General features: G+C 46.3%; 1 protein-coding gene across 18 annotated transcripts in view; it reads right to left on the reverse strand.

Annotated features, from left to right (window-relative positions):
* Positions 1 to 26,797, reverse strand: part of ADAM22 (ADAM metallopeptidase domain 22) — a 247,049-nt gene that overhangs the window by 84,018 nt on the left and 136,234 nt on the right. For all 18 annotated transcript variants that reach the window (XM_070059834.2, XM_070059833.2, XM_089315839.1 and 15 more), the window contains exons 5-6: positions 6,466 to 6,548; positions 574 to 637 (exon numbers count right to left, since the gene is read on the reverse strand). In XM_070059834.2, coding sequence (XP_069915935.1) covers positions 574 to 637; positions 6,466 to 6,548 — 147 coding nt within the window. The remainder of the gene's footprint in view (positions 1 to 573; positions 638 to 6,465; positions 6,549 to 26,797) is intronic.

Consider the following 26,797-nt stretch of genomic DNA (forward strand, 5'->3'; position numbering starts at 1 on the left):
CTCGCTGTTTCCCTCGCTCTCTATCTCTGTCTCTGTGTGTGTGTCTCTTGCTCTCTCTCATTCTCTCTCTGTCTCTTTCTCTCTCGCTCCCTCTCTCTCTTGCTCTCTCTATCTCTCCGTCTCCCCCGACCCTTCCAGCCACGTTGAGAAGCTGGCTTTCTGCAGCCTCTGGAGTGAGCCCCCACCACACACCCAAACCTGCTACCTTGACCCAGGCTTGACACCGTGAGAAAACAAAAAACCAAAAAACCAACCTTTCTGCCCTTTAAGTTGCCCAGTGTTAAGGGGCCCCAGCTGACCGAGACCATGGTTCGTTCTGGAGAGATCGAATGAATCTGGGGTTTCAGAACATCCCAGGGGGGATGTACCCCCATATAAACACAGAAGAGACAGAAATTCAAAAGCCAGGGGTTTTGACTTATTTCATCTTTAATATATATATATACACACACACATACACACACATATATATTTACTATTCTATCTCTAAAAAGTGTGAAAATGCGGTAGAGAGAAAAGAGCTCGCCAGCACCCACGTTCACACTTGCCCGGGCAGGCAGAAGGAGCACTTACTTGGGAGGTCTCATTTTCTTCTGGCTCAATGAGATACGTGTGGTTCCCGTCATAGAACATCCCGCTGCCAAGGACAAGAAAAGAGTTAGGCGTGGCCACAGGCTCCCGCCTCACAGCGGGATCCCCGTGCAATCAGCCGCAGCCACGGGCCCAGCCTGCTCCTGTGCCCCTTCCCAGTCCCAGCCATCACCACTGACAGAAGGCACACCGACACTGCACACCCTCCGCTCGCGGGTCCCCTCATCCTGAGAGGACGGCCACACTCACGCCATGTCCATTACCCCTCCCTCCAGTACACACTTCTAAGACTTTAATTAGCAAACAGCCAGCTAGGGGGGTTGTAAAACTGCAGGTCTGCCTGGGACTTAGGCTGTACACTCTCAACAAACCCCAGGTGACTCTGCTACACTGAGAGAGGCCCACCTAGCACACACCTGCAAGATGCTCCAGCAAGAAGAGCTGATGCACTTGAACAGGTTACCATGAGCTAATACTTTGCACACATGTCACCTTTTCCACAAACTAGGATACCTGCTGTCATTTTACAGGCAAGGATATCAAAGCCCAAAGAGGTGAAGTAACTTTCCAAATTCTATCACCTCTAACAGCAGAGCAGGAATGAGGCTGGGGACAAAGGCTCCTGAACTGCCCATCTGTAGACTGCTACCCCTCATTCATTCATTTGACATTCATTTAGTCATCTGGAAGCCACAATGCACTGCTTTGGCTGCTGGGATGCAGCACTACAGGAGACATGCCCACTGTTCATCCCACGGCACTCAGGTGCACTGCAGAGAAGACGGGCAGTACACATATGATCAATAGGAACACCGACGAGACGCGGTTAGGTTCTAGGGAGGAAAACAAAGTAGGGAAAGGGCAGAACATGGTGCCAGAGGCCAAGGTGTGGGGAACAAGAGAGGAGTATGGATTCATAGCCAGGTCAGAGCAAGGCTTCACAGAAAAGATGGAACTGAAGTAAAGACCTGGAAGAAGTGAAGGGGGTCAGCCACAGGCTATCTGGACAGAGGGCATTTCAGATGGAGCCCAAGGTAAGAGAATCTTGGTGTGTTTCAGGAAGAGCCAGAAGGCAGCATGGCTGGAACACAGAGTGCGAGCGGTTGTGCAGGCCAGAGACAAAGAACCACTGCAGGGTTCTAAGTGATCACGAGACACAATCTCCCTTGAGTTTCAAAGCCATCACCCCGGCTGCTGTGTGACAATAATCACTTGGACAGCAAGGTTAGATGCAGGGAACTCTCTGCAATGATCCAGGTGAAAGAAGACGATCAAGGTCAAGGTGCTAACAGTGCATGTGGCGAGAGGAGATCAAATCCTGGGTCTGTTTAGAAAGGAGAATCGATACGACTTGTTGACGGTTCTGAAACGCAGCGTTCAGGGTGGGCGTTTGGAACAATGGTTAAGACCTTGCTTGGAATGCCCACATCCCGTATCAGAGTGCCTGATTCAATTCCTGATTGCTCTGCTTCTAATACAACTCTCCTCTAATGTGCACCTGGGGAAGCAATAGATGATGGCTCAAGAACTTGGGTCCCTGCTACCCAGCGGGAGACCCATATGGTATCCAGGGCTCCTGGTTTCACCCTGGCCCAACGCTGACTGTTATGGGCATTTGGGGGAGTGAACCAGCAAAGAGAAGATCTCCCTTATCTGTGTCTCTGTCTCTCCCTGTTTCTGTGTCACAGACCCAGGGAGGCAGCAGTGATTGGGTTCCTGCCACCCACAGGGGAGACCTGAGTGTTGGTTCCCAGCTTTGGACACCCAGCTATTGGTCACCCTCCCAGCTATTGCAGGCATTTGGAGAGCGAGAAAATATTTATTTTCTCCTCAAATAAAAATAAATAAATGTTAAGACCTTGTGGCCGGCGCCGCGGCTCACTAGGCTAATCCTCCGCCTAGCGGCGCCGGCACACCGGGTTCTAGTCCCGGTCGGGGCGCCGGATTCTGTCCCGGTTGCCCCTCTTCCAGGCCAGCCCTCTGCTGTGGCCAGGGAGTGCAGTGGAGGATGGCCCAGGTGCTTGGGCCCTGCACCCCATGGGAGACCAGGAAAAGCACCTGGCTCCTGGCTCCTGCCATCGGATCAGCACGCTGCGCCGGCCGCAGCGCGCCAGCCGCGGCGGCCATTGGAGGGTGAACCAACGGCAAAGGAAGACCTTTCTCTCTGTCTCTCTCTCTCACTGTCCACTCTGCCTGTCAAAATAAAAAAAAAAAAAAAAAAGTTAAGACCTTGTGTATCATCCATGCATATGAAGGGAATAAAGCTCTGATCTTCTACAGTAATTTTTCACTTTTAGTTGGACATGGAGTTATAACTCCCAAGCTGTTCAACACAGAATAGTGTTTTTTTCATTGATGCTATAATTATAATGGTCTCCAGTTCTGCTTCTATCCAAATTCTTTCATTCCTGCTGTAACATCTTCCACATGTCCTCCACTTTCACATACCCACATCTGCAGTTTTCAACCACAAGTGCACTTTCTGAATTTGGATGACACTTCATTTGGAATTTAAAGATAAGCAGATGCAGTCTGTACGCTATTACTGACAACAGATGCTTGAGGAACCAGAGAGGATCCTTCTCAGAACAGTAGACCAAACACAGGAGTGAAAATTCTTTCCACCCCTGCAGTAGAGACCTGGCCAGACCTGGCCAGCAAACACTGTCACCCTTTGCCAAAGTTCACATGGCAATGCGGATTAACACAGGCAGGTCATTCTGTTCCCGTAGCACTGGGTATTATTTACCCTTACATGATGGTAATGTCTATTTGGAAGGTCAGTTCTGTTCACTGGGTTTAAACATCACGTTCCCAGTGATAAAGCAGACTCTGACACCAGCTACACTAAAGACACACTGGCTCCCTCTATGACAAGATGCCATCGTTCATTCCCCAATCAGGAAAACATACAGGTATTTTATTTGCTTTGTTTGAAGACTGTCTCCTTTTTGTTGTATTTATATAAATTCTAGTAATATATGCTTCAGTCCATAATAGTACATATCTGATAAAAACTGATAGTTGGAACCAAGCCATCACAAGTCAATTGAGTTAAAATTACTACAGCTGCATCAAAACAAGATTCTGAAAGGAAACAGCTGTTTTAAAGATTGCCACAAGAGGGCAACAACCTCACATTTGATTCCATTCTTTAGGGTTCCCATCGTTACAGGATTTTGTCAAAACATCAAACACACCAAATTGTAGACTATTAGTCCTTTGAATCTGAAGTGTGCCCTTTCACGTTCAGTATGGGAGACATATGAGTCTGATCTCCCCCTTTAAGTTCTCCCATTGAATTCAGTAAATCAAAAAACAAAAAGAAAAAAAAAAACCCTCCATATGCACTGGGTACTTGATAAAGGATGAGTCACAGACGAAATAGCTGTATCCCTATCTAAATCACTGCGACTGGGACACCATACATCATTTCATGTTTAGTACTGATCTTTCAGCAACTGTTTGTTCAGAATGTAAGACCATGTCAGAAGTCATCATTAATAAATTACTCAACAGCACAAGAGTACACCCAACAGGCCCATGAAAGCCCAACACAGCTCCAACATGGCTGTGCTAAGCCCTGACTACTCCCAGACACACGGTGGATCTTCTATTTATTTAGTTTTAAATAAAGAGGTTTGTAAAGATAAAGGTAAAATTAATTCAGCTAAAAAAGAAAAACTGATGCAGGATTCTGAGTTCCATTGCTGATCCAGTCATTGTAAGCTTTCTTTATTTTTATATCGTCCTTCAAATGGCTATGGAAGACTGACGCTGTGGTGATGTAGGCTAAGCTGCTGCCTGCGGCGCCAGCATCCCATATGGGTGCAGGTTCATGTCCTGGCTCCTCTCTTCCAATCCAGCTCTCTGCTACGGCCTGGGAAAGCAGTGGAAGGTGGGCCAAGTGCCTGGGCCCTGCACCTGCATGGTAGGCCCAGAAGAATTTGCTGGCTCTTGGCTTCAGATCGGCCCAGTTTCAGCCATTGAGGCCATCTGGAGAGTGAATCAGTGGATGGAAGTTCTCTCTCTCTGTTTCTCCCTCTCTCTGTCCCTAACTCCACCTCTCAAATAAATAAATAAAATCTTTGTTTTAAAATAGAAAGATAAATAAAATGGCTACAGAATGGTCTGGAGCGACTACCCCTTAGGCTCTCATGACTAGGAGAACCCTTGGGAAGCACTTTCTGATTCTCACCACACTGGGTCCTTTTGGAAAACCGAGAAGCAAACTTGAACAATCCCTGAACAAGGTGCTCACGCTGTGAGTCTGAACTGAGATATTAAGAGGAAGGGGAGGGAGGCTCTTCTCTTTTCCAACCCTCTTTCCTCCGGCACACACTTGCTATCAGGAATGTCAGCAGGTCCAAGTGCACGGCTCCCAGCTGACAGCTGCGCTCTCTGGAGGTGACGCACACCAAGTGCACCACCTGAGGAGTCCAGCGTTTTTTTTTTTCCTGATAAGAAACAAAGGTCGTCAGCAAAGGTGCCACGTTTGTTAAAAAAACAAAACAAACAGACAAAACGCCTTTATTCAAAGAATTTCTTTAAAGTAGTAAGTTTCTAAATGTGTTGACCATAAGTAAAGCGGTCTTTTGGAGCGAGCAGGGGATGGAAGTCTGCAGCGCCCCCAGCAGGTGGCCTCCGGTACTGTTACTGAGGCCCTTTCTGCCTCTCCAGCATTCCTGCTCCGGAGCCCGCCCAGAGGTCAGCTGCGGCCGACAGGCTGCAGTGTCCAGCCTTCCCCAGCAGGTGTCTTTTCCAGATTTAATAACCACACCTCCGGAGCCCTCAGTCCGATCTCTTCTTCAGGGTTACCTCTCCCCTTGGCATTTCTCCCAGCTTTTTCCTCTCCGAAAGAAAACAAATGTAAGCCTATCACGTCCACTGCAGGAAGCCAGGCTGCGTCCAGCCTCCCCAGCAGAGGGTGAGCGCCTGGGACTCAGGTCTCACCTGCCTTCGGGCAGGAACAGAGCGGACACCGGGTGACTGCGTGTAGAGCAGAGTCACAGCTCTGTAGCTTGTAACAGAAAAGACAGTGTTTTACAGCTACCCAACAAAAATCCGGTAAGCCTAGAGTGCTGGCTCATTTTGCGCCACAAAAAAAGTAAAGCGAACACACAGGCAATGGGATGGTTCAACCGTGGAGCGGCGACACTGGAGCTGCATCAGATCGCGTGGGATGGTTCGGTCTAAGGAGACCGCGGAGCGAAGACACTGGAGCTGCATCAGGTCACGACACAGCCACGAGGCGGGCACTGTGGACCACCAGGACCCACAGGACGCAAATGTGTTCCCAGGTTAGCCATCAGCAAACCTTCTGGGAGGCAGTAAAGGTCAGGAGAAAGGGGGAAGGCTGAAGGAAGGACGAGCTGTGTGCCTCGGACAGGTCTGAGAATCCGCTGTGATGCAGGCAGGATAGAGGCGTGCAGTACGTGAGCTCTGGAGGTCCCGTGCAGCCTCCTGTCTGTGCAAAGGTTCAAGGTGTTTCTGTCCACTGAAACTTGCATTATTTCGTGAGAACAGAAAAACGTCAAGAGAGAGTAGGGATAGAACCGGTACCAAGAGGCTACACAATCACAGAAACAGAAACCAACATCATCCAAGCCACTGCAGGCTGATTTTGGAAGAAATGAGAAAAATGCTTGTGCTATCACTACAGGGCATCCTATAGTTCCGAAGTCTCTGTTTTTTGTAATTTTATTTTAAAACTCTTCTTGATTTATAAGCCACAAAGAGGTAGAAGATGCCAGATCCACCACAGATTTAAAATTATTTCTCGACATAAAACAAGAATTTCCGCTACAGGGCATTAAAGATAAAAGGCCTAAGCTACTGAAAGGAGGGACGGTACCAATCACTCTGAGTACTTACTGAAGTCCATGGCATGTCGACAAGGCAACGAACGAGGCAGGGTTTCCTCGGACGTGGCCCTGGTAGTAACAGTGCTCTCCTCCCTGAGAACAGAAAACAGAGAATGTCAGCTTTTGCCATCACAGGGAGACGCCATCGCATCACCTCCCAGGGGGTGCCGGCCGCACTGCGCCCCACGGGTACCGTTCTGCACAGTACTTCCCGGCTCTGAGGACCATAAGCAGCCATTTCTAACAGAATTATTCATCAGTGCTCCTGGGGAGCTGACTCCAAATCAAAGGACGCAGAAATGAAAGTTGACTCCACATTCTTTTCATGTAGGTGGTGTGAGAGGAGCAAAGACACAGACACCGAGATACACATGTGGTCCCCGCGCCAGAGCAAGTCTAATTACCACTCTCTCGAGTTCGGCGACACTCAGCCTGGAGCCCCAGCAACGCGGTGCTGAGTGAAAGGCACTGAGTCACGTGAGAGTCACTAACCCATCCTGGAGGAGAAAAAGCCCGTTTACAGGGCTGACCACAACCTGACTGCTGACAGATACTAGTTTACTTTCCTCTCAAACCAGGAGTGGCTTTCCTGGGAAGCTGTCTAGGGGGTTAGGATTTGAAATTGTGAAGTTTCAGGCCAGCACTATGGTGTAGCAGGTTACTACAATGCCAGTACCCCATATGGGTGCGGGTTCAAGTCCCAGCTGCTCCACTCCTCCCAAGCTCCTTGCTGATGTGCCTGGGAAATGCAGAAGAGGCTTAGATTCCTGCACCAACGTGGGGGACCTGGATGGAGTTCTAGACTCCTGGCTTTGGCCTGGCCCAGTCCTGGCCTTTGTGGCCAGCTGGGGAATGAACCAGTGGATGAAAGTTTCACTCTCTCTCTCCTACTCAGCTTTTCAAATAAATAATAAGTCAATCTTAAAAACAAACAAAAAGGAAGAAATTGTGACGTTTCTTCTAAATTGGGCCCAGTATCCCTTATCTGATATGCTTGTGAACAGAAGTGTTTCACACGCCAGGTTGTTTACAGGTTTGGAAATATCTGTGTAGACACAATGGGAAATTCTGGGAATGGGGCCCGGTCCAAACTCGGAATTCACTTGTTTCATAGACACTTTCCATGCACAGCAGGAAGGAAATTTTATGCAATATTTACGCCATTTTGACCAGAACCCTTCCCATAGGGTCAGGTGTGGAATTTTCTACTTATAGTATCACGTCACCACTCAAAAAGGTTCAGATCTGGAGTATTTTAAAGTTCAGATTTTCACAGAAAGGATGTTCATCCTGTACTCGAGGGACCCATTCCTTTGAATTAAATCTGCCTGGAAAAGGTAACTAGGTGAATCCACAGCCCTCGCCACTCAGTGCGATCCAGCGAGCAGAGGCAGCAACCTCCCCAGGAGCCGTTAGAAACGCAGAACATCAGGTCTACTGCACTGGAACCTGTGCTTCAGCGAGGGCTCTGTGTGACTCATGCGCGCATTAAAGTTTCAGTAGCTCTGCTCTGAATGACCTTTTCCCATTCCCCCACTAATCTCCTATTTCTGCAGTGTTTGAAAGCTTCTAATTAGATTGGCTCCCAGTGAACTAGGAAGGAATGACAGAATGGGTGGTTTAAAGGGGCAAATGGCACCTGCTTCGCCAACTGCCTTAAGGATGACCCTACTCAAAACGCCAGTGCTTGATGCGCCCACGGGAGAGCAGAAGCGGGAAGGTCTAATGGGGCTGGAGGTATTTTTCTCACCAGAATCCCAAGGGAAGCAGCCAGGGCTGAGACCGCTGCTCCTGAGGTTACCCCATAGCAGCTGGGGATCTCAGCTCTGGGGAGGGGTGGAGAGTGGGCAAGAAGACGCACACTGCGAATCTCGGAGGCCATGACAGCTCCGAATTCCCAGAGGAGCCACTAAGCTTGGTGTGCAGAGGACTGAGGCTGGATGCACTGGAGGACAAGACGGACCTCCTCCACACAGGGGCCGGACAGGGGACGGGACCCGAAAGCCACAGGGACTTGGAGGCAGGAACAACTCTGGATACTGGGACGTGGACACTGACTTCACAGCGAGGGTCTGCATGGTGTAGATGCTGACAGGGTGACGCCATGGGCTCCTTCACTCACCAGCTCTGCAGCCTCAAGCAAGTAAAAGAACCCACCTGTGTCTTGGTTTTCTTATCTGTCAAGTGGGGATAATTATCTCACAGGGAGGTTTTGAGGATTAAATGAGCTAATAGGCATAAAGGGTTTAGAAAGATGCTCGATTCTTGGTAAGCACTCAATATTTGTTTGCTGCTATTGTAATTACTGTGTGCCAAATACTGTTCTGCTCAATTTATATGCACAATTACAGCAAATCCTCACATCAGCCCTGTGCAGAAATACCATCACCCCTACTCCACATAGCTGGCAACAATCTCTAAGAGCCAAAGCTGTCCACCTGAGAAGATGCTGGAAACACCTAGAAACTGTGTGTGATGGCAAGGCATGTGTCCTTGCTAGAACGTGTGGGTTGTGTGGAGCAAATACAAGCTTTTCCCCATGCTGATGTATTTTACCTAACTCTACCCATTTTATTTTGTCTTTAGTACAGCTGGGAGTGAAATTTAACAAAACTTTAAAGATCCTATGTTTGGCTGTTAGACTGGTGGATTTCCCAGAAGATTCGATTGTCAGTGCAGAAGAGGATATGGCATGGATGATCCTGGTTTCCTGGATGCATCAGACGGACCAGAATCAACACTCCAGCCATAAAGGTCAGCAGTCAGTGTGGTGAGCTGGATGGAGAAGGAATTCAGTTGAAAAGAGCTCCATACATTGGACCCTGATTAACCCATTCAGATGGGCTCCGAGTCAAGACGAGTAGAAACAAAGAGGAGGGAGTAAAAACAAAGACTAAGAGAAGCTGCCACAAAGACAGTGCAAGACCTGGGAAACGGTGAAGTCAGAAGTCATTGTAGGTGGAATACATCAGTGACAAAGAGCATGAGAAATAGTTTACAGATTATTGAAGCTTTCTTTAAAAACGTGAACTCTGCTCTGAAGGGAGAAGAGAACTTCCACTTTGACTAAAACCTTGCCTAAATAAGATCAGAGCTGGCAAACTCAGAAGGCTTCCATAGCCCTGGCAACTCATGACAAGAGCCTAGGGTGATCACTGACGCCGTAAACAAGAGTGTCAATTTGTGAAGTCAACAGCAGGAGTCACTGTGCACTTACTCCTCATGTAGGATCTCTGTTCTTAATGTGTTGTACGATGTGAATTAATGCTATAACTAGTACTCAAACAGTACTTTACACTTTGTGTTTCTGTGTGAATGCAAACTGTTGAAATCTTTACTTAATATATACTAAATTGATCTTCTGTATAGAAAAAGAATTGAAAATGAATCTTGATGTGAATGGAAGGAGAGAGGGAGGTGGGAAAGGGGAGGGTTGCAGGTGGGAGGGAAGTTATGGGGGGGGGGAAGCCACTGTAATCCATAAGCTGTACTTTGGAAATTTATATTTGTAAAATAAAAGTTAAAAAAAAAACGTGAACTCTGAAAACATGTATGAAATCATAAAAAGAAAAGTCATTTTTAAGCATTCGTCCATATATTAGGGTAAGTTAGATGATTAGATTGCAGAAGGCACTCTCGCTCAGGCGTCAGTCCAGAAAGAGCAGATGATGAGGGCCGATCTGCACAGACCCTAACACTATGGAGGGGACAGCAGATGCTGGGGCCACAGCACAGAACCTAACACTGCAGAGGGAGGAGAGATGCTGGGCCCACAGCACAGAACCTAACACTGCGGAGTGAGGAGAGATGCTGGGGCCCACAGCACAGAACCTAACACTGCAGAGGGAGGAGAGATGCTGGGCCCACAGCACAGAACCTAACACTGCAGAGGGAGGAGAGATGCTGGGCCCACAGCACAGAACCTAACACTGCAGAGGGAGGAGAGATGCTGGGCCCACAGCACAGAACCTAACACTGCAGAGGGAGGAGAGATGCTGGGGCCACAGCACAGAACCTAACACTGCAGAGGGAGGAGAGATGCTGGGACCCACAGCACAGAACCTAACACTGCGGAGGGAAGAGAGATGACGAGGGCCCACAGCACAGAACCTAACACTGCAGAGGGAGGAGAGATGCTGGGGCCCACAGCACAGAACCTAACACTGCGGAGGGAAGAGAGATGACGAGGGCCCACAGCACAGAACCTAACACTGCGGAGGGAGGAGAGATGCTGGGGCCACAGCACAGAACCTAACACTGCAGAGGGAGGAGAGATGCTGGGACCCACAGCACAGAACCTAACACTGCAGAGGGAGGAGAGATGCTGGGGCCCACAGCACAGAACCTAACACTGCAGAGGGAGGAGAGATGCTGGGCCCACAGCACAGAACCTAACACTGCAGAGGGAAGAGAGATGACGAGGGCCCACAGCACAGAACCTAACACTGCGGAGGGAGGAGAGATGCTGGGGCCCACAGCACAGAACCTAACACTGCAGAGGGAGGAGAGATGCTGGGCCCACAGCACAGAACCTAATACTGCAGAGGGAAGAGAGATGCTGGGGCCCACAGCACAGAACCTAACACTGCAGAGGGAAGAGAGATGACGAGGGCCCACAGCACAGAACCTAACACTGCAGAGGGAGGAGAGATGACGAGGGCCCACAGCACAGAACCTAACACTGCAGAGGGAAGAGAGATGCTGGGGCCACAGCACAGAACCTAATACTGCAGAGGGAGGAGAGATGACGAGGGCCCACAGCACAGAACCTAACACTGCAGAGGGAAGAGAGATGCTGGGGCCAACAGCACAGAACCTAACACTGCGGAGGGAGGAGAGATGACGAAGGCCCACAGCACAGAACCTAACACTGCAGAGGGAGGAGAGATGCTGGGGCCCACAGCACAGAACCTAACACTGCAGAGGGAGGAGAGATGACGAGGGCCCACAGCACAGAACCTAACACTGCAGAGGGAGGAGAGATGACGAGGGCCCACAGCACAGAACCTAACACTGTGGAGGGAGGAGAGATGCTGGGGCCCACAGCACAGAACCTAACACTGCAGAGGGAGGAGAGATGCTGGGCCCATAGCACAGAACCTAACACTGCAGAGGGAGGAGAGATGCTGAGGGCCCACAGCACAGAACCTAACACTGCGGAGGGAGGAGTTCAGTCTGATCCACTCATTCCTGACGGTCTCTGTGACGGGTCAGAGATGCATATACACCAATATATGCATATACACCAGTTTGAAATACTCTAAGTCAGATTGCGAGCTTCTCTGCTGGTGGCATATGGAATGAGATGGTGAAAGTCCACATTTGTGTCACAGTGTTGTTATGAAATTATTCACTATAAATCTACACTTACTTAGTGTAAGAAATAAACTAATGATTTTTTTCTTTAACATACACATTTCTTTAACATAACATTCTTTTACATAAGCTAGAGGCTTTAATGTTCAAAACACTACCTTAACTTATAGATGATTAGATTGGAGAAACAGCACGAATTTGATCCATTTTTAATTTTCAAATAATTACTTTTATCTGCTATTTTAAACTTAGACACATAATTTGGGGGCACACAGTGACGAGTAAAAGCCTTCCCTTACACACTCTGCTGAAGCTGTGGTTGTCTCCGAAAACACAAGCATTTTTGACAGATTTTCCGCACTGTGTTGGGAACAGTCTATGCATATTTAAGTAGATGTTTATACACATAAACACACAAATATCGTTTCCCACACACAAATGGCTTTGTACTATGCACAGTCTTCCACCACTTGGGTTTTTTCCCCTTACAGCAACCCTGGCATCTTTCTACCCAGCACTGCATTCTTTCAGCAGTGGCATAACCCATAACCCACTGCAGGGGCCACTCAGGACTCATTTAGGCAGCCCAGTGCTAACGGACGTTTAGAAGATCTCCTTTTTTTTGTTTGTTTTTTTTTTTTTTTTCGGTTTTTTTTGCTGCTATGAACAATGTTGCAACAAACAACCTTTCACGTATTTTCATGTACTCTGCCAGCGTATATGTCAGTGTAGGGAAGATAACTGAATGTGGACACAGTAGGTCAAAGAATGGGTACATTTAGATTTTAATAGATACTTAATGTGACAAACATAATTGTATTTCTTTGCATTTATATCTGTTTTAAAAGATGTTCTGCAATTGAAAATAGTACACTACATTTTATTTAAAATTATATATATCAACAAGGACCAGTGATATAAGTCAACTTTCTCAAATCTTACCAATCATAATATTTCTCCATATCTACATACAACTTTTGAGGAACCAGATTCTTTATGGAAGAAGGACTTCTATAGACTAATCTGAGGCAGATGTTATAGGGAAGAAAAAGAAAGCTAGCACATCTTAAAAGAGTTGGGCTATTTACCTGGCTGACAGTCGTAGCTTTATTTATTGTCTCTTTTGTTCCATGAATAAATCCATTGTTCCTGAACTTTCTTCACACTCCTTGATTTAATAGCACAGTCATAACAGTACAGATGTTTATTTTTAGTTAATTAGACAGTTACTAATCCAACTCTATAAAAATGAGCTTTAGGATAGTCCATACGTTTATTTATTGGTTTATCTTCCCAGTGGGGAAAACGTTATTGTTGAGGCAGGTGTGGCACAGCAGGGAAGACACCCTTTGGGATACCTGCACCCCCCAACAGAGTGCTGGTTCAAGTCCCAGCACCTCCGTTTCCAGTCCAGCTTCAGCTAATCATCCTGGGGGGCCGTGGATGATGGCCCAAGTGCTTGGGTTCCTGCCACCCCCATGGGAGACCTGGTTGGAGTTCTGGGCTCCTAGTTCTGCCTTGGTCCAGTCCTGGCCACCACAGGAATTTGGGGGAGTAAACTGAGTAGAGGAGGATCTCTATCTCTTTCTTTCTCTCTTTCTCTCTCTCTCTCTCTTCTGCTCTGCCTTTCCAGGTGATAAAAATAAATAAATAAAATAGTTCCTGCAATTTTTCTTCTAGGGAAGTCAAAATATTCATTTATTTGCAAAATTCAAGGACATACCACACTTCTGTTAAACAGCCAGCAAGATCTTAAAAGAAAAATCCGACTTATTACAAAGAGTATAATAAGATGAGATGCCAACACAAAGGAAGTTACACAGCCCGGGCGAGAAAACAACGAAACCCCATGAGGAGAACCAGCTGGAGCATGGCACCACGGCCACGGTCATTGCTCCTCCGTCCAGATCCTCAAAGGAAATGCCTCAGCTCTGCTCTAAGACAGGCCAGGCCACCTCCTCCAGAAAGCCTTTTGAGATTGCTTCCTTCTCTGAATTTCCATATTTCTAAAATCTGTAAACGGATCACTTCCTTCTTTCTTTCAACTTCCCTACTTTTTAAAAACCTGTACTGCATCTCTGATCCTGTCTCACTGAACCCAGCAGACCATGGTCTCCACTGCAGGGAAACATTTGCCTGATCTGTGTTCACACCCTCAAGTGTGCTATGAGAAAAACACAGCCTCCTTGAACCCAGGGCCCTTGGGAACACAGTGGGGGAGACGTCCACCCGAGCTTCCTCACAGGGTGTGCAGGGGATCCCATGAGATGACATACCTGCCATATAAACAGGTGAGTGGCAGAATCAGGCAAACTCCCTGAACGAGGGGTGCTACAACAGGATTCTCCTGTTAACACTTCAGGGCACTGATTTAGAACGAAGATTACTGTGCTTCCTGCCCACAGGGTTTGTTCAGGCAGCTCAGAGAGGAGACTCAGGAATCGGCATTTTAACAAACGCCCCAGATTCTTTTTATCAGACACTAGACGGGGTGATCTCAACCGTGGCTGCATTTCAGACTCATCTATGACCCCTGAAAACCTCATGCCCAGGCCACAGCACAGACAAATCCATTCACATTCTCCAGGGCTGGATGGAGCCAGCTGCAGCATGTGTTTTCTGCAGACGCTTCCAGGCAGCCGCCAATCTTGAAAACCCTGCACGACAGGGCCGGCGCCGCGGCTCACTAGGCTAATCCTCCGCCTAGCGGCGCCGGCACACCGGGTTCTAGTCCCGGTCGGGGCGCCGGATTCTGTCCCGGTTGCCCCTCTTCCAGGCCAGCCCTCTGCTGTGGCCAGGGAGTGCAGTGGAGGATGGCCCAAGTGCTTGGGCCCTGCACCCCATGGGAGACCAGGAAAAGCACCTGGCTCCTGGCTCCTGCCATCGGATCAGCGCGGTGCGCCGGCCGCAGCGCGCCGGCCGCGGCGGCCATTGGAGGGTGAACCAACGGCAAAGGAAGACCTTTCTCTCTCTCTCTCTCTCTCACTGTCCACTCTGCCTGTCAAAAGAAAAAAAAAAGAAAACCCTGCACGAGAGAAATGCCACTCCGTGCACTGTTTCTCAGGAGACTCACTGAGCCGCTGCAGTGGGGTTTTGAACAAACCAATTCTGAGGCCTTACCTTGGACCTGCTGGGTCGGAATCTGCTGGGAGGTGGGCCCCAGACATGTTATAGCTGCACAGGATTCCCCAGGCAATTCTCAATGTCACTATGTAGAATTTCTGAGCCAAAAAATATTAAGAGTAAGCCATCCCCATACAGAAGATACCAGAAAGACAGATCTTGCACAGAATCAAGATGTTTCTCGCATCCTGGCCATGCTGTCTGGTGACTTCTGTGACAGTGCATGATGACCGACGAGGTGAATATTACTTTCCTCATTCTACAGGTGAGAAAACACAGGTCAGGAGCTCCCCACAGCCCGGCTGGCTGACACAAAGACAAGGCTCTCTGTACTTGCGCCCAACAGCATCAGCATCAGCTTGTGAACAATGCAAATGCTCAGGGCTCACCCTACACTTTGAAGCTGGGGGGCCATGGTTCAGCCACCTTTGTCTTCATGAACCCCCAAGGTTACTTTACGGTACCCCAGAGTTTGAGAAAAGCTGCTTTTCACTCCACCTGCCCCTGACTCCGAAGCTCCTCACTGCTGCACTCACTGAAATCCTACCCTAGTTCTGAGCGGATCCCTTCTGAAACAGAAAGGATATAAATAGTCGCCACTGCTCCACTGCTTCTCTTGTTCCCCGAGAGCCAGCCAGCTCTACCGGAAACAAAATGGAAGGTAAGATAAGAATATGTAAGAGTTCTGCCGTGCTTAGAACCAGGAAGAGCAAAGTTAGTATTTGTGGGTGCTGGTCACAGCACGCTGTATAGGATGCTACAGCCTGCACTAAAAGGGCTAGAGTGACCACCTGCCCCACTTTGCCTGGGATACAGGGTTTCCCAGGATGCTAGTCTTTCAGTGTTACACCTGCGGAAGTCACAGGTAAGCCTGGATGAGCTGGTTACTCTAAGATGGGCAGGGCAGGTACAGCTATCTCCAGACCATCCCTCTGCAATCCTCACATGCCTGCTCTACTCTACTCTGAGTCATAGCTCCCACCCCCTCAGGGGCATGGGTGCAAAGATCAGCCTCTGCACCATGGACTAAGGCTCTGCCATTCTTCTACAAGTGGGGGCCTTCCTCACCCCATGCTAGTTCCAGTACCTCCCAACCCTTGATGCACATGAGTATCCTGTGGGAAACTCTTAGAAAATACCAAGCCTCACCCTGCACGAATTTCATCTAAATCCTTGGGGTGGTGGTGGTAATTGTTTAATGTGTCCAGATAATCAACTAATTCATATCTCTCTTTCTCTCTCTCTTGGCAGGGAGACAGACCTCTCATCTACTTGTCCAGTCCTCAAATATCTGTAACAGCCATGGCTAGGATGAGACAGAAGCCAGGAACCAGGAACTCAATCCAAGTCGCTCATGGGGTGGCAGGAACCCAACTATGTGAGCCAGGGTTTGCATTAGCAGGAAGCTGAGGTCAGGAAGTAGCGCTGAGAATCGAACCCAGGTACCCCCATGGGGACTTGGGCATCCTCTCCGATGGCTTAATGCTGCACAAATGCCTACCCTCCCAGATAATTCCAGTATGTTGCCACAGTTGAGGAACCCTGCTCAGCCAGTAGCCCTTGGCAGGAACTGAAGTCCTGCCCTGGAACCACACTGCATCCTACACTCCTCCCAGGTCTGTCCACTGCCCAGAGTTCATGGCGCTACATGGAGAGAGCCTGTCCCACCAGGATCTTGTACAACAAATCCACATTTCTTCCTTGATCCCAACTTCCTCTTGACTGGCATTGCCATGAAGAACCTGCCCTCCTCCTACCCTCACTCCTTTCCATCACCAAGTCTCCCTGGGGCTATCTGGAAGATGGAAACTCCTAGAAAAGCTGCATCTCACATTGAAAAGGATCCACCAATCTGCCCTAGTGCAAATGCCCAACCTGGGATTACACAGAATCAGACCGGATACGTAGAAGGGACACTGGCTAAACATCTACAGTGTAAAGGTGTCTGATTCTGCCAACTCCTAAGAAAAGCAAAGGTCATTTCACCTAATTTCACAGTAACATAACAAAAATAAAATTTTCATGGTTCTCAAAAGCCAGTAATACATGGATTTATGTACTAATGAATAGCAGAGTCTTTATGTGTTTGTGCCAAAAATCAGAAAAACAAGTACAATGTAGTTCATTTTTCATAAAACTAAATGCATTTTTTAAAAATATCCTTTGTTCTAAGATTAGTTTCTTTATTTAAAAAAATAATTTTTTCCTTTTTTAAAGGTCTTTTTTTATTTTGGAATAATATCAAGTGAAAAAGTTATACCCAGAGCTTCCCATTAATAACATCTTATATTTCTTTAGTACATTTGTTAAAACCAAAAAGCTGGCGTTAGTATATTGCTATTTATTAGAACTTGAACATTTAGATTTCATCAGTTTTTCTACTAACTTCCTCTCCAGGATCCAATCCAGGGAAACAAGTCACGTTAGTTGTCATATTCATTCTTTTTGAACTGGTAGCAACAACATATAGTATGTTCTGAGAGCACTGTTTACATATATGGAAATATAAAAAGATCGGCAACATTATATGGCTTCCCAAAATTTGCTTTGGTAGTATACTGCTCTATGAAATCTAAATGTCCAAGAGCAAGAACACAAAGGAGTACTTCCAAGACTTTAATTTAGCATTGTAGGTTTTATTTCGAATTTATTTATTTGAGAGACAGAGATATTCCATCCACTGGTTCACTCCCCAAATTCCTGCAGTGGTCAGGGCTGCCGTAGGCTGAAGCCAGAACTGACAACTCAATCCAGGTTTCCGGCCGGGTGGCATGGTCTCAACCTCTCGGGCCATCACCTGCTACCGCCCAGGGTCTGCACTGGCAGGAAACTAGAATCAGGAGCAGAGCCAGCTCTGGAGCCCAGGCACTCCAGTAAGAGATGCAGGTGTCCCAAGCAGCACCTTAACCACTAGGCAAGTGCCTGCAGCAATGCTGCAAGTTTTCAAAGGACTGTGGGTGTCAGGGGGAACTATGCTACGTCATCATCAAGATTAAATGACCTACTAAAATGTAACTGTTTATACAACGTATGGAAAAAAGTACCGAAAGACTGCTCAATAATGCTTTGCCATAATAAAATCTAGAACTCCTTGTTGCCTGAGATTGTTCTGGACTATCATTTCAAAAATGTTTGTAGTAGAAGATGGCCCAAGTCCTTGGGCCCCTGCACCCTCATGGGAGACCCGGAAGAAGTTCCTGGCTCCTGGCTTCGGATCAGCAGGGCGCTGGCCATTGCGGTCGTTTGGGGAGTGAAGCAGCAGATGGAAGACTTTCTCTCTCTGGCTCTGCCTCTCAAATAAATAAATAAATATTTAAAAAAGAAAAACAAAACTAACAGGAGAGGAATTATGTTGTGGTGTTGCAGGTAAAGTTGGCACCTGTAACATCAGCATCCTTTATTGGTGCCGGTTGTGTCCCAATTCCTCGGCTTCCAATCCAGCTCCCTGCCAACACACCTGAGAAAAGCAGCAGATGATGGTCTAAGAGTGTGGGTCCCTGCCACCCACCCAGGAGACCTGGAAGAAGGTCCTGGGTCCTGGCTTCCATCCGGCACAGCCCCAGTTGATGGGACTATCTGGGGAATGAAACAGCAGATGGAAGATCTCTCTGTCTCTCCCTTTATCCCTATCCCTCTCTCTGTAACTCTGGCTTTCAAAATAAATAAATAAACCTTTTTTTTTAAATAATACAAGTTTAGTTGACCAAAAAAAGACAGTAATTTCATATAAAAGAAGCAATGTTCCTATTGGAGGAAAAAAGATGTATACAAATATCAGGGTCTTCCCAAAGTTCACAGGAAGCTTGCATCATGAAAAAGTCATGCATGGCTTAAAAATACACCAAAATAAACTTAGCTTTTAATTCCATTTTTCTATCAACTTTTTGAAATCCGTTTATATTAGTGTAGTAAAACTTTCCACAAGGAAAGAAAAAAAGTAACTAAAAACAAAACACTGGATATGAATAAAACTGATAAGGAAGGAGTGAATCTTATCAGAAGATTGTAAATACCACAAAATATAGCGGCCATAACTGTCTTACAAGCTCATGAGTTTAAAAAAAAAAAAAAACACCCACAGGAGAGCCTAAAACCTACCTTTACTGTTGTTCAGGACTCTCCTTACACTGATCTGTCCTGGGTGATGCCAGCTGTGGAAAACTGGGACAGAGTGGTTCCCAGGAGATCCAGCTCCCCCAGTACCCTCAGCAAACAACTGTTGCCATCTGCTGAGATGCAGCCCACGTCCAAGAGGTGTGGACGGGCTCCAGCTCGCTCCGTTCGTGGCTGTTTATAGTCCAATGCTTTTTGCATCAGTTTCTGAGGGCTAGCCTAGCAAATTACCAAAATCTGAGTGGTTCACAACGACAGGAACCTTTTCTCTCAATTCGTGAAGGCTGGAAGTCTGGAAGCAAGGTGCTGAACGCGCCACGTTCCCTCCTAAAGTTTCAGGAGAGAAGACCTCCTGTCTTTTCCTAACTGCCGCAGTCGCCCGGAGCCCTCGGTGCTCCGCTTTGCAAGGAATTCCTGCCAGCCTCTGCCTGTCTTCACGAGGTGCTCTCCTTCTGTCTGTCTCCGTCTCTGTGTCTGAACTTCCCTTCAGGAAGTCATAATCGAAAGGTTTTCTTGGAGGGTACATCAAAAAGTTTGTGAAAAATATAACTGAAGATCAGTTGGATGGAAAAACTCCTATTATAAAAAATCAAGGTCGGCACCATGGCTCACTAGGCTAATCCTCCGTCTTGCGGTGCTGGTACCCTGGGTTCTAGTCCCGGTCGGGGCACCGGATTCTGTCCTGGTTGCTCCTCTTCCAGGCCAGCTCTCTGCTGTGGCCAGGGAGTGCAGTGAAGGATGGCCCAAGTGCTTGGGCCCTGCACCCCATGGGAGACCAGGATAAGTACCTGGCTCCTGGCATCGGATCAGCGCGGTGCACCGGCTGCAGCGCGCCGGCTGCGGCGGCCATTGGAGGGTGAACCAACGGCAAAGGAAGACCTTTCTCTCTGTCTCTCTCTCACTGTCCACTCTGCCTGTCAAAAAAAAAAAAAAATCAAAGCATGAATTCCAATTTTTTGCACATAACTTATACTGTAACCCCATTTTTCCAACCTTGTTTTAAATACCCTTGTATGACTTCCTCGTATGTTGACTGCATATGAAAAGGCCTTACTTCCAAATGAGGTCAGATTCAAGGGTAGCAGGCGACACAAATTTCGTGGGGAAGACTTCTCCACCTTGTGCAGCGAGTCATCTCTTTAAACAGGCCTAAGTGGTTTTTGTACTCATAATCCATGGATTTCGCTCCTAAGCAGCTCAGCTCAGACATATAAACTAGAGGTGTCTATCACATCATTGTTCATCTAATAAGATTAGCTTGCATCCAGTCAGCCAGCCATTCTAGTTTTCTATGAGCTCAGCTTCATTTAAAAACACTCATCATTATTTTTATACAAATAATATGGAAAACCTGATCTTCCTATTATTAAATCAAACCAAGCTTCCCAAATTGCTTACTTTTAACGACAGAGCAGTCAAGAGAAATTATTTTTCAGCTGTCAGGTAATCGCTACACACCCACTAATATAACAAATGTCTTACCAGACTACTAAAAAGTTTAGCTTCCCACAAAGTGCTCTTCAGCAACAAATTACTGTAAGATAGAAATTGCACTTGGGTCTCTGAGATGTTGTTCTAAATTGGGAAAATGGAAAATCAATGTGGACCATGTACGATGACTATACAATTACAAACTCAGGAAATTACAACTACATCAGTGTACATTTTCACAAATAATAAAATTTAAGTGTATTGCTCTAAATAGTTTTAAACATATGCATGAATATATATAATTTAGCATAATACATATTACCCAAAACTTTACCTGTAGTTGATGTTGGAAAATTTACAGAAAAAAAGTAACTGAGCAGAAGGCAGTTATGCATGTGCACGCGCACACACACACACAATACAGTTGTGCATCTTTTTTTTTTTTTTTTGAGACAGAAAGGTTTTCTTTCCATTGGTTTACCCCCCAAATAGCTGCCACGGCCGGCATGCTGTGCTGATCCAAAGCCACGAGCCAGGTGCTTCTCCTGGTCTCCCATGGGGTGCAGGGCCCAAGCACTTGGGCCATCCTCCACTGCCTTCCCGGGCCACAGCAGAGAGCTGGACTGGAAGAGGAGCAACCGGGACAGAACCGGCACCCCAACTGGGACTAGAACCCGGTGTGCTGGCGTTGCAGGCAGAAGGTTAGCCTAGTGAGCCGCAGCGCCGGCCCTGTTGTGCATCCTTAATAAAGAAAAATAAGTTATCTTTCCATCGACAATGAAGAATTTTGTTATTACTTTCTTACTTTAAAAAAATGTGACTATGTAAAGGTATGACATAAGGAGACAAAAGAAAATGAGTTTTTCTCCACTTTCACCATGAATGTATGACCCCTTTGATTTCATTTCCAACCTTTTCCCCTCCCATCCGCTCTGTTTTGAAGCAGCAAAGATAAACAAGGAACCCATGGCTGCCAGGAAAGGGTTCCCTCTTCTCACAGGCCCCCGGCTTGACACACTGCGCTGAAGAATCCCACACAGGGTTGGGGGCTGTGGCCCAGGGTTTACTCGGCACTGGACACACCTGCGCCCCATATCAAGAGGCAGGTTTGAGTCATGGCTACTCCACTTCCGATTCTGCTTCCTGCAAATGTCCCCTGGAAGGCAGCAGAAAATGGCTCGAGTGTTCGGCCCCTGCCACCCACATGGTAGGCCTGCACTGAGTTCTGTGATGCTGGCTTTGGCCTGGCCCAGTCCGAGCTGCTTCAGGCACCTCGAGAGTGAACCAGTAAACAGAGGACCTCCCCTCTCCCTCTCGCTTTTCTGCTGCTCTGTGATATTTTTGCAGCAACTTTCTTATAGGGGTATAGGTTGTTCATTTACCATTTCTGCAACTTACTTTCCTAAAAACTGAATGAAGGAACTAACCTGGAGACCCTCCTGGTTCCATGACTGGCTATCTATTTTTTTGAAAAACCAAAGATTACCTTTTTTTTTTTTTTAAGTACCAAGCCAACTTTCAAAGAATCTTGTATACCACACTTACCACAAAGAAATAAGATTTAAAACCCATGAAAAAAGGTGCTCATATGCTTGGAAATTTTAAAAATGCTAAGCATAAAATTTTTCAAACAGTTAAAATTGTTACAAAAATCTAAATATTTATAGGTTACATAAAGTAGAGAGTACAGAGTATAGAATAAATATGGCTGGACAACACAGAAGAAGCTAAGTGGGAACAGGCGTTTGGCCCAGTGGTTAAGACATCTGCACCTATATCAGCACACCTGGGTTCAATTTCTGCCTCTAGCTCCTGATTAGCAAGTAAAGCAAAATATTAGCAAATGTTAAATCTACACATAGATGCCTTTAATGTTATTTTATACAATTTTAGATATGATTGAAATATTTCAAAAATATGGGCATTTTTCATCACAGTTCAACTGTCTGAAATTTAAAACTGATGCAGAATTGGCTCTAAAATACCTCAGCAAGGAAAGACATGAGTGCGGGCTTCTGCACAGTGGTGGCATTTCGCATGGATGAGTGGGTCTAAGGCTCAGCTCTGGTTTTTACTTTGCGTGTGTGCTTTCACCGCCCATTCTTTTGGCTGGAGGAATAGCGAGCTCTCCAGACCTGTCCAAACTGGACTTTCCCTCACACATTAACACACAGATAGTGAACAACGTAACAACCCCACTTCCTGACATGTGCATTCATTCGCTCACTTATTCTTTCATTGTCTTCTAGGTACAAATATTATGCTAAATGCTGAGGATCCACACGGAATGAGTTCTCTCAGAGCTTCTCCTGGGGCGACTATGGAACTTGTGGTCTAAGCATAGAAGGTGGTCTCAACAGGAAGCAGAGTGGAGAATGCATACTGGTGAGGCCAGCCTGCTTCCTGCGCCATGAGCAGAGGCCACCGAAGACCTAGCCAGAGACTGTTGACAAGCCGCCCCTCTGCCACAGTCAAGAAGGCAGAACAGACCCTGACAGGGCCCACCCCACAGCCAGAGCTCTCGGCTGCGTTTGTTTTGTTTAACAGCTAAGCACAGAGGCCACAAGTAAACCGTGGAAGGCCACACAGCTGTTAGCTGGCAGTCAGGAGTTGAGGTTGGGTCTGCATAGTCCCAGTGATATTCTGGGTCTCTAGGCCTTACTGCCTCCAAATATCAGATCCTTCCTGGACTTAGAAATGACAGAAGTCAGAGCTGAAGTTGTGACGCAGCAGGCTAACGCCCTGGCCTGAAGCGCCAGCCATCGGAGGAAGCCTCTCTCTCTCTCTCTCTCTCTCTCTCTCTCTCTCTCTCTCTCTCTGCCTCTCCTCTCTCTCGGTGTAACTCTGACTTTCAAATTAATAAATAAATCTTTTTTTAAAAAAAGAAAGAAAATGAAAGAAGTGACTGGGCCCATCTGCTAACTCTGCTCAAGAAAATTTTTAAATTTTTGCGTAATTAGAAAGATAACACAACCTCAAGAAGCCAGCACTTCCTCTGTCGAAAAATCTGCCTGCTTGTGTAATGCCTACTGACTCCGCTCAGAACGACCAAAGCCATGGCTTTGCCTTCCAGAGAGAGCTACAAACACACTTCCAGGTTTTCAAGACTTTCAGAAGGAGAGATTTAAAAAGGGCAGAAATGCATCTATGCATGAAGCTCAAAGGCATTATCGGTCTTACTTCCTTCAGGTTGTAGCTGACTCTTGGAGTTCAAGGCTATTCCTTCAGGTTGTAGCTGACTCTTGGAGTTGAAGGCTATTCCTTCAGGTTGTAGCTGACTCTTGGAGTTGAAGGCTATTCCTTCAGGTTGTAGCTGACTCTTGGAGTTGAAGGCTATTCCTTTACGCTGTAGCTGACTCTTGGAGTTGAAGGCTCCTCTCCTGTTTGCACCCGTCTTCCTCTCGTGCCATGTATACCACCACTGACTGTGCACACCTTCTGGGTCTCTTTCTGTTCTCACACACCAAGACCTGCACTGAGGCTCCTGGTTCTTTGCACAGGCCAGTTCCACTGCCTGACAAGCTGTTCTGCTTCCATTTCACCGACCTGTAACTTTCAAGCTTCAGAATTCACATCATTTCCTCAAGAAAGTCTTCCCGAGTGAGCAGACTAGCGCAGGTCTCCCAGCGAAGGTTCTGTCCCTCTTTTCAGCACCTATTATCCCTGTAACCCACAGCGACGTTTGGGAGTCTTTGCATTATGCTACTCTCTCCTCAAGCACCGGATCCCTAAGGGCAAGAGCTGTATCGGATACTACTCACAGCTGTGTCCTTCTGCTGCGGACAAGCACTTACCTCCACCCACTGAATGAATGAGGACTGAGAACACAAAAAGTCTGTCTGAGAATGTGGGTGTTTTCCCATTCTGCTGCTTTCTAAATGCTTAAAACTTCACATGCAGGGCTGGTGTTATGGCCACAGAGGGTTAAGCTGCCGTTTGCAAGGACTACGTCCAACACTGGAGTGCTGGTTTGAGTCCTGGCTGCTCTGCTCTGCTTCCCTACTAATGTGCAGCCAAAGATATTGCAAATGCCTGGGCCCCTTCAATCTACATGGAAGACCCAGAAGGGTTCTGGGCTCGCAGCTGCACCTGGATCAGTGACAGCTGTTGTGGCCATTTGGGGAGTGAACCACCAGATGTAAGAGCTTGCTCTCCCTCTCCCCTCTCCCCTCTCCCCTCTCCCCTCTCCCCTCTCCCCTCTCCCCTCTCCCCCTCCCCCCTCTCCCCTCTCCCCTCTCCCCTCTCCCCCTCTCCCCTCTCCCCCTCTCCCCTCTCCCTCTCCCCTCTCCCTCTCTCTCTCTATATATAAAAACTCTACCTTTCAAATAATTTTTTAAAAACTTAAAAAAAGAAAAGAACTGTAGTTTGCGGCACCAACAGAAAATAATTTATGAATTTTTTTGTTTCAAGCCAGTTCAAACTTGTCAAAAGCATACTTCTAAACGTCCTGTTTAAATATAATTAATAGCTCATTCTGATTTTTAAAAAATTGCAACAAGATTTGAAAAAGATATTATATAATGAAAAGGTTAGTTCTATAATTAGAATTAAAATAGAAAAGATATAAAAAATAGAAAAGATATGCTATTATAAAATGGCTAATTAGTTCTATATATAGAAATACCATTAGTTAATGCTACTTTGAATTTTTTAACTTATAGATAACATCTTGAATATGAATGTGAAAGTAATTCTTTATATACTGAATTTGGAAATGAAAATCTTACTGCCAGAAAGAAAAAGAAGAAGGCTTTCTACTCAAATAGGTTGCAAAGAGAGCTTAGGAACAGGACTCATGCTGACAGCAGCTGTCACTTCTCATCTTGTCTTACTCCCAGCACTAAGATACCTGACCTGTATAAACTGGTAATGGGCCAATATATTTTCTTCAGGCTACAGACTTAAGATCACTTGCAATCTTAACAATGCCATTAAGGCAGCAGATGCATTATTCATGATGATGGACCTACAGCAACCTTGCTTCAGTCCCCAAGGAAAGCAAAATTTACCTAATCCCCAAAGAATTTTTTCCTATATGGCAACAGGAATTAAATTATGAAATCTAAAACCACACTGCTTGCAAGATGAGAGAGGAGCATATGTCAGCTTAAGCCTGCCAGGAGCAAATAAATGCTCACACCATCAAGTTCATCAAAAATAAAAAATAAACAAATAAATCATACATAGATGCTTGATAGTGGACAAAAAATAAAGTTAGGAGACACAATTGCTATAACGAACTTTACATATGCAGAGGAAGCAAGCATTTTATCAGATTGTTTATTAGATTTGTGTAGGTCTTTTGCACTGTGTGTGTGTGTTGGGGAGTAGAGGGAGAGGGATTCTGATCTACTTTTGGCAGGATGATGATAAATTTCAGCTTAGTTACTCTTGCCCATAAAAATCCACATTTTCTCCAGATGCAGATAAATTTACACACAAGAAGGGCTAAAGACTGAGCCATGTGTTTACCATGTGCAATTCAGCAACATATTGCAAACAGTAATGATTTAGAAACCATGGAGCTCCTCTGTAATGAGCAATAGAGAACCCAACATCTATGGAGAAGAAAGGATTAAAAATAAATCCCAGAGAATGGCTGAAAGCACACTGCGCCTTTGAAGGCCTTTGTTCTTTTTTGGTACAACGGAAATTTTATATTGGAATAACTGATACCTGAACCAGTTACATCTTCAACTTATGGCTTACTGAAACAAATGCTAACAGAGATGCGGCTGCAAAAGGTAAATTATACAAGTGGTACTGTTACAATAGTTGCACTGTAATTTCTCTGCTACTTTGAATATTTGTTTCCACAGAGAGAGTAGGCTATCATGGGTAATAGCACAAATTTTGGAGCCAGGCTTTCTGGCTTCAATGTCTTGGGCAAGTTAGTTAAATTTCTGTGCCTCAGTTTCTTTATCTGCAAAATGAAGACAACACTGGCATCCTAGGGAACTGAAATGTTAACATACGTGAAACTCTGAGGCTGGTTCCTGGCACCCAGTAATTCCATGCCAGCAGTTGCTACTACTCAGTGACGATCTGTATCCCACAGTCACTATTACTGCTCCCATCAGGATATCATATGATTGAAGGGAGGGCAGATTGTATAAGACAGAAAATCTCCACTGGCTAAAGTGAACACTATGGGGCTATAATAATTAGTTATTTGCAAAAAAACACAAAACTTTAAGAAAGATGTAAAACAGAACATTCAAACTCATTAAGAAGACTTTCCTTAACTGGCGAGATGAGCTACCAGTAGCCTTCGGAAACAAGATCAGTTTGAAGCTGTAAGAATAGGTTAACCCTTTGAAGCAACAAGAACTAAATGGCAGGCAGCAGTTAGTAGCCCT

The sequence above is a fragment of the Oryctolagus cuniculus genome, chromosome 16 (assembly GCF_051225735.1).
Source record: "Oryctolagus cuniculus isolate XC-2025 breed Fujian yellow rabbit chromosome 16, ASM5122573v1, whole genome shotgun sequence".
Classification (NCBI taxonomy): Eukaryota; Metazoa; Chordata; class Mammalia; order Lagomorpha; family Leporidae; genus Oryctolagus; species Oryctolagus cuniculus.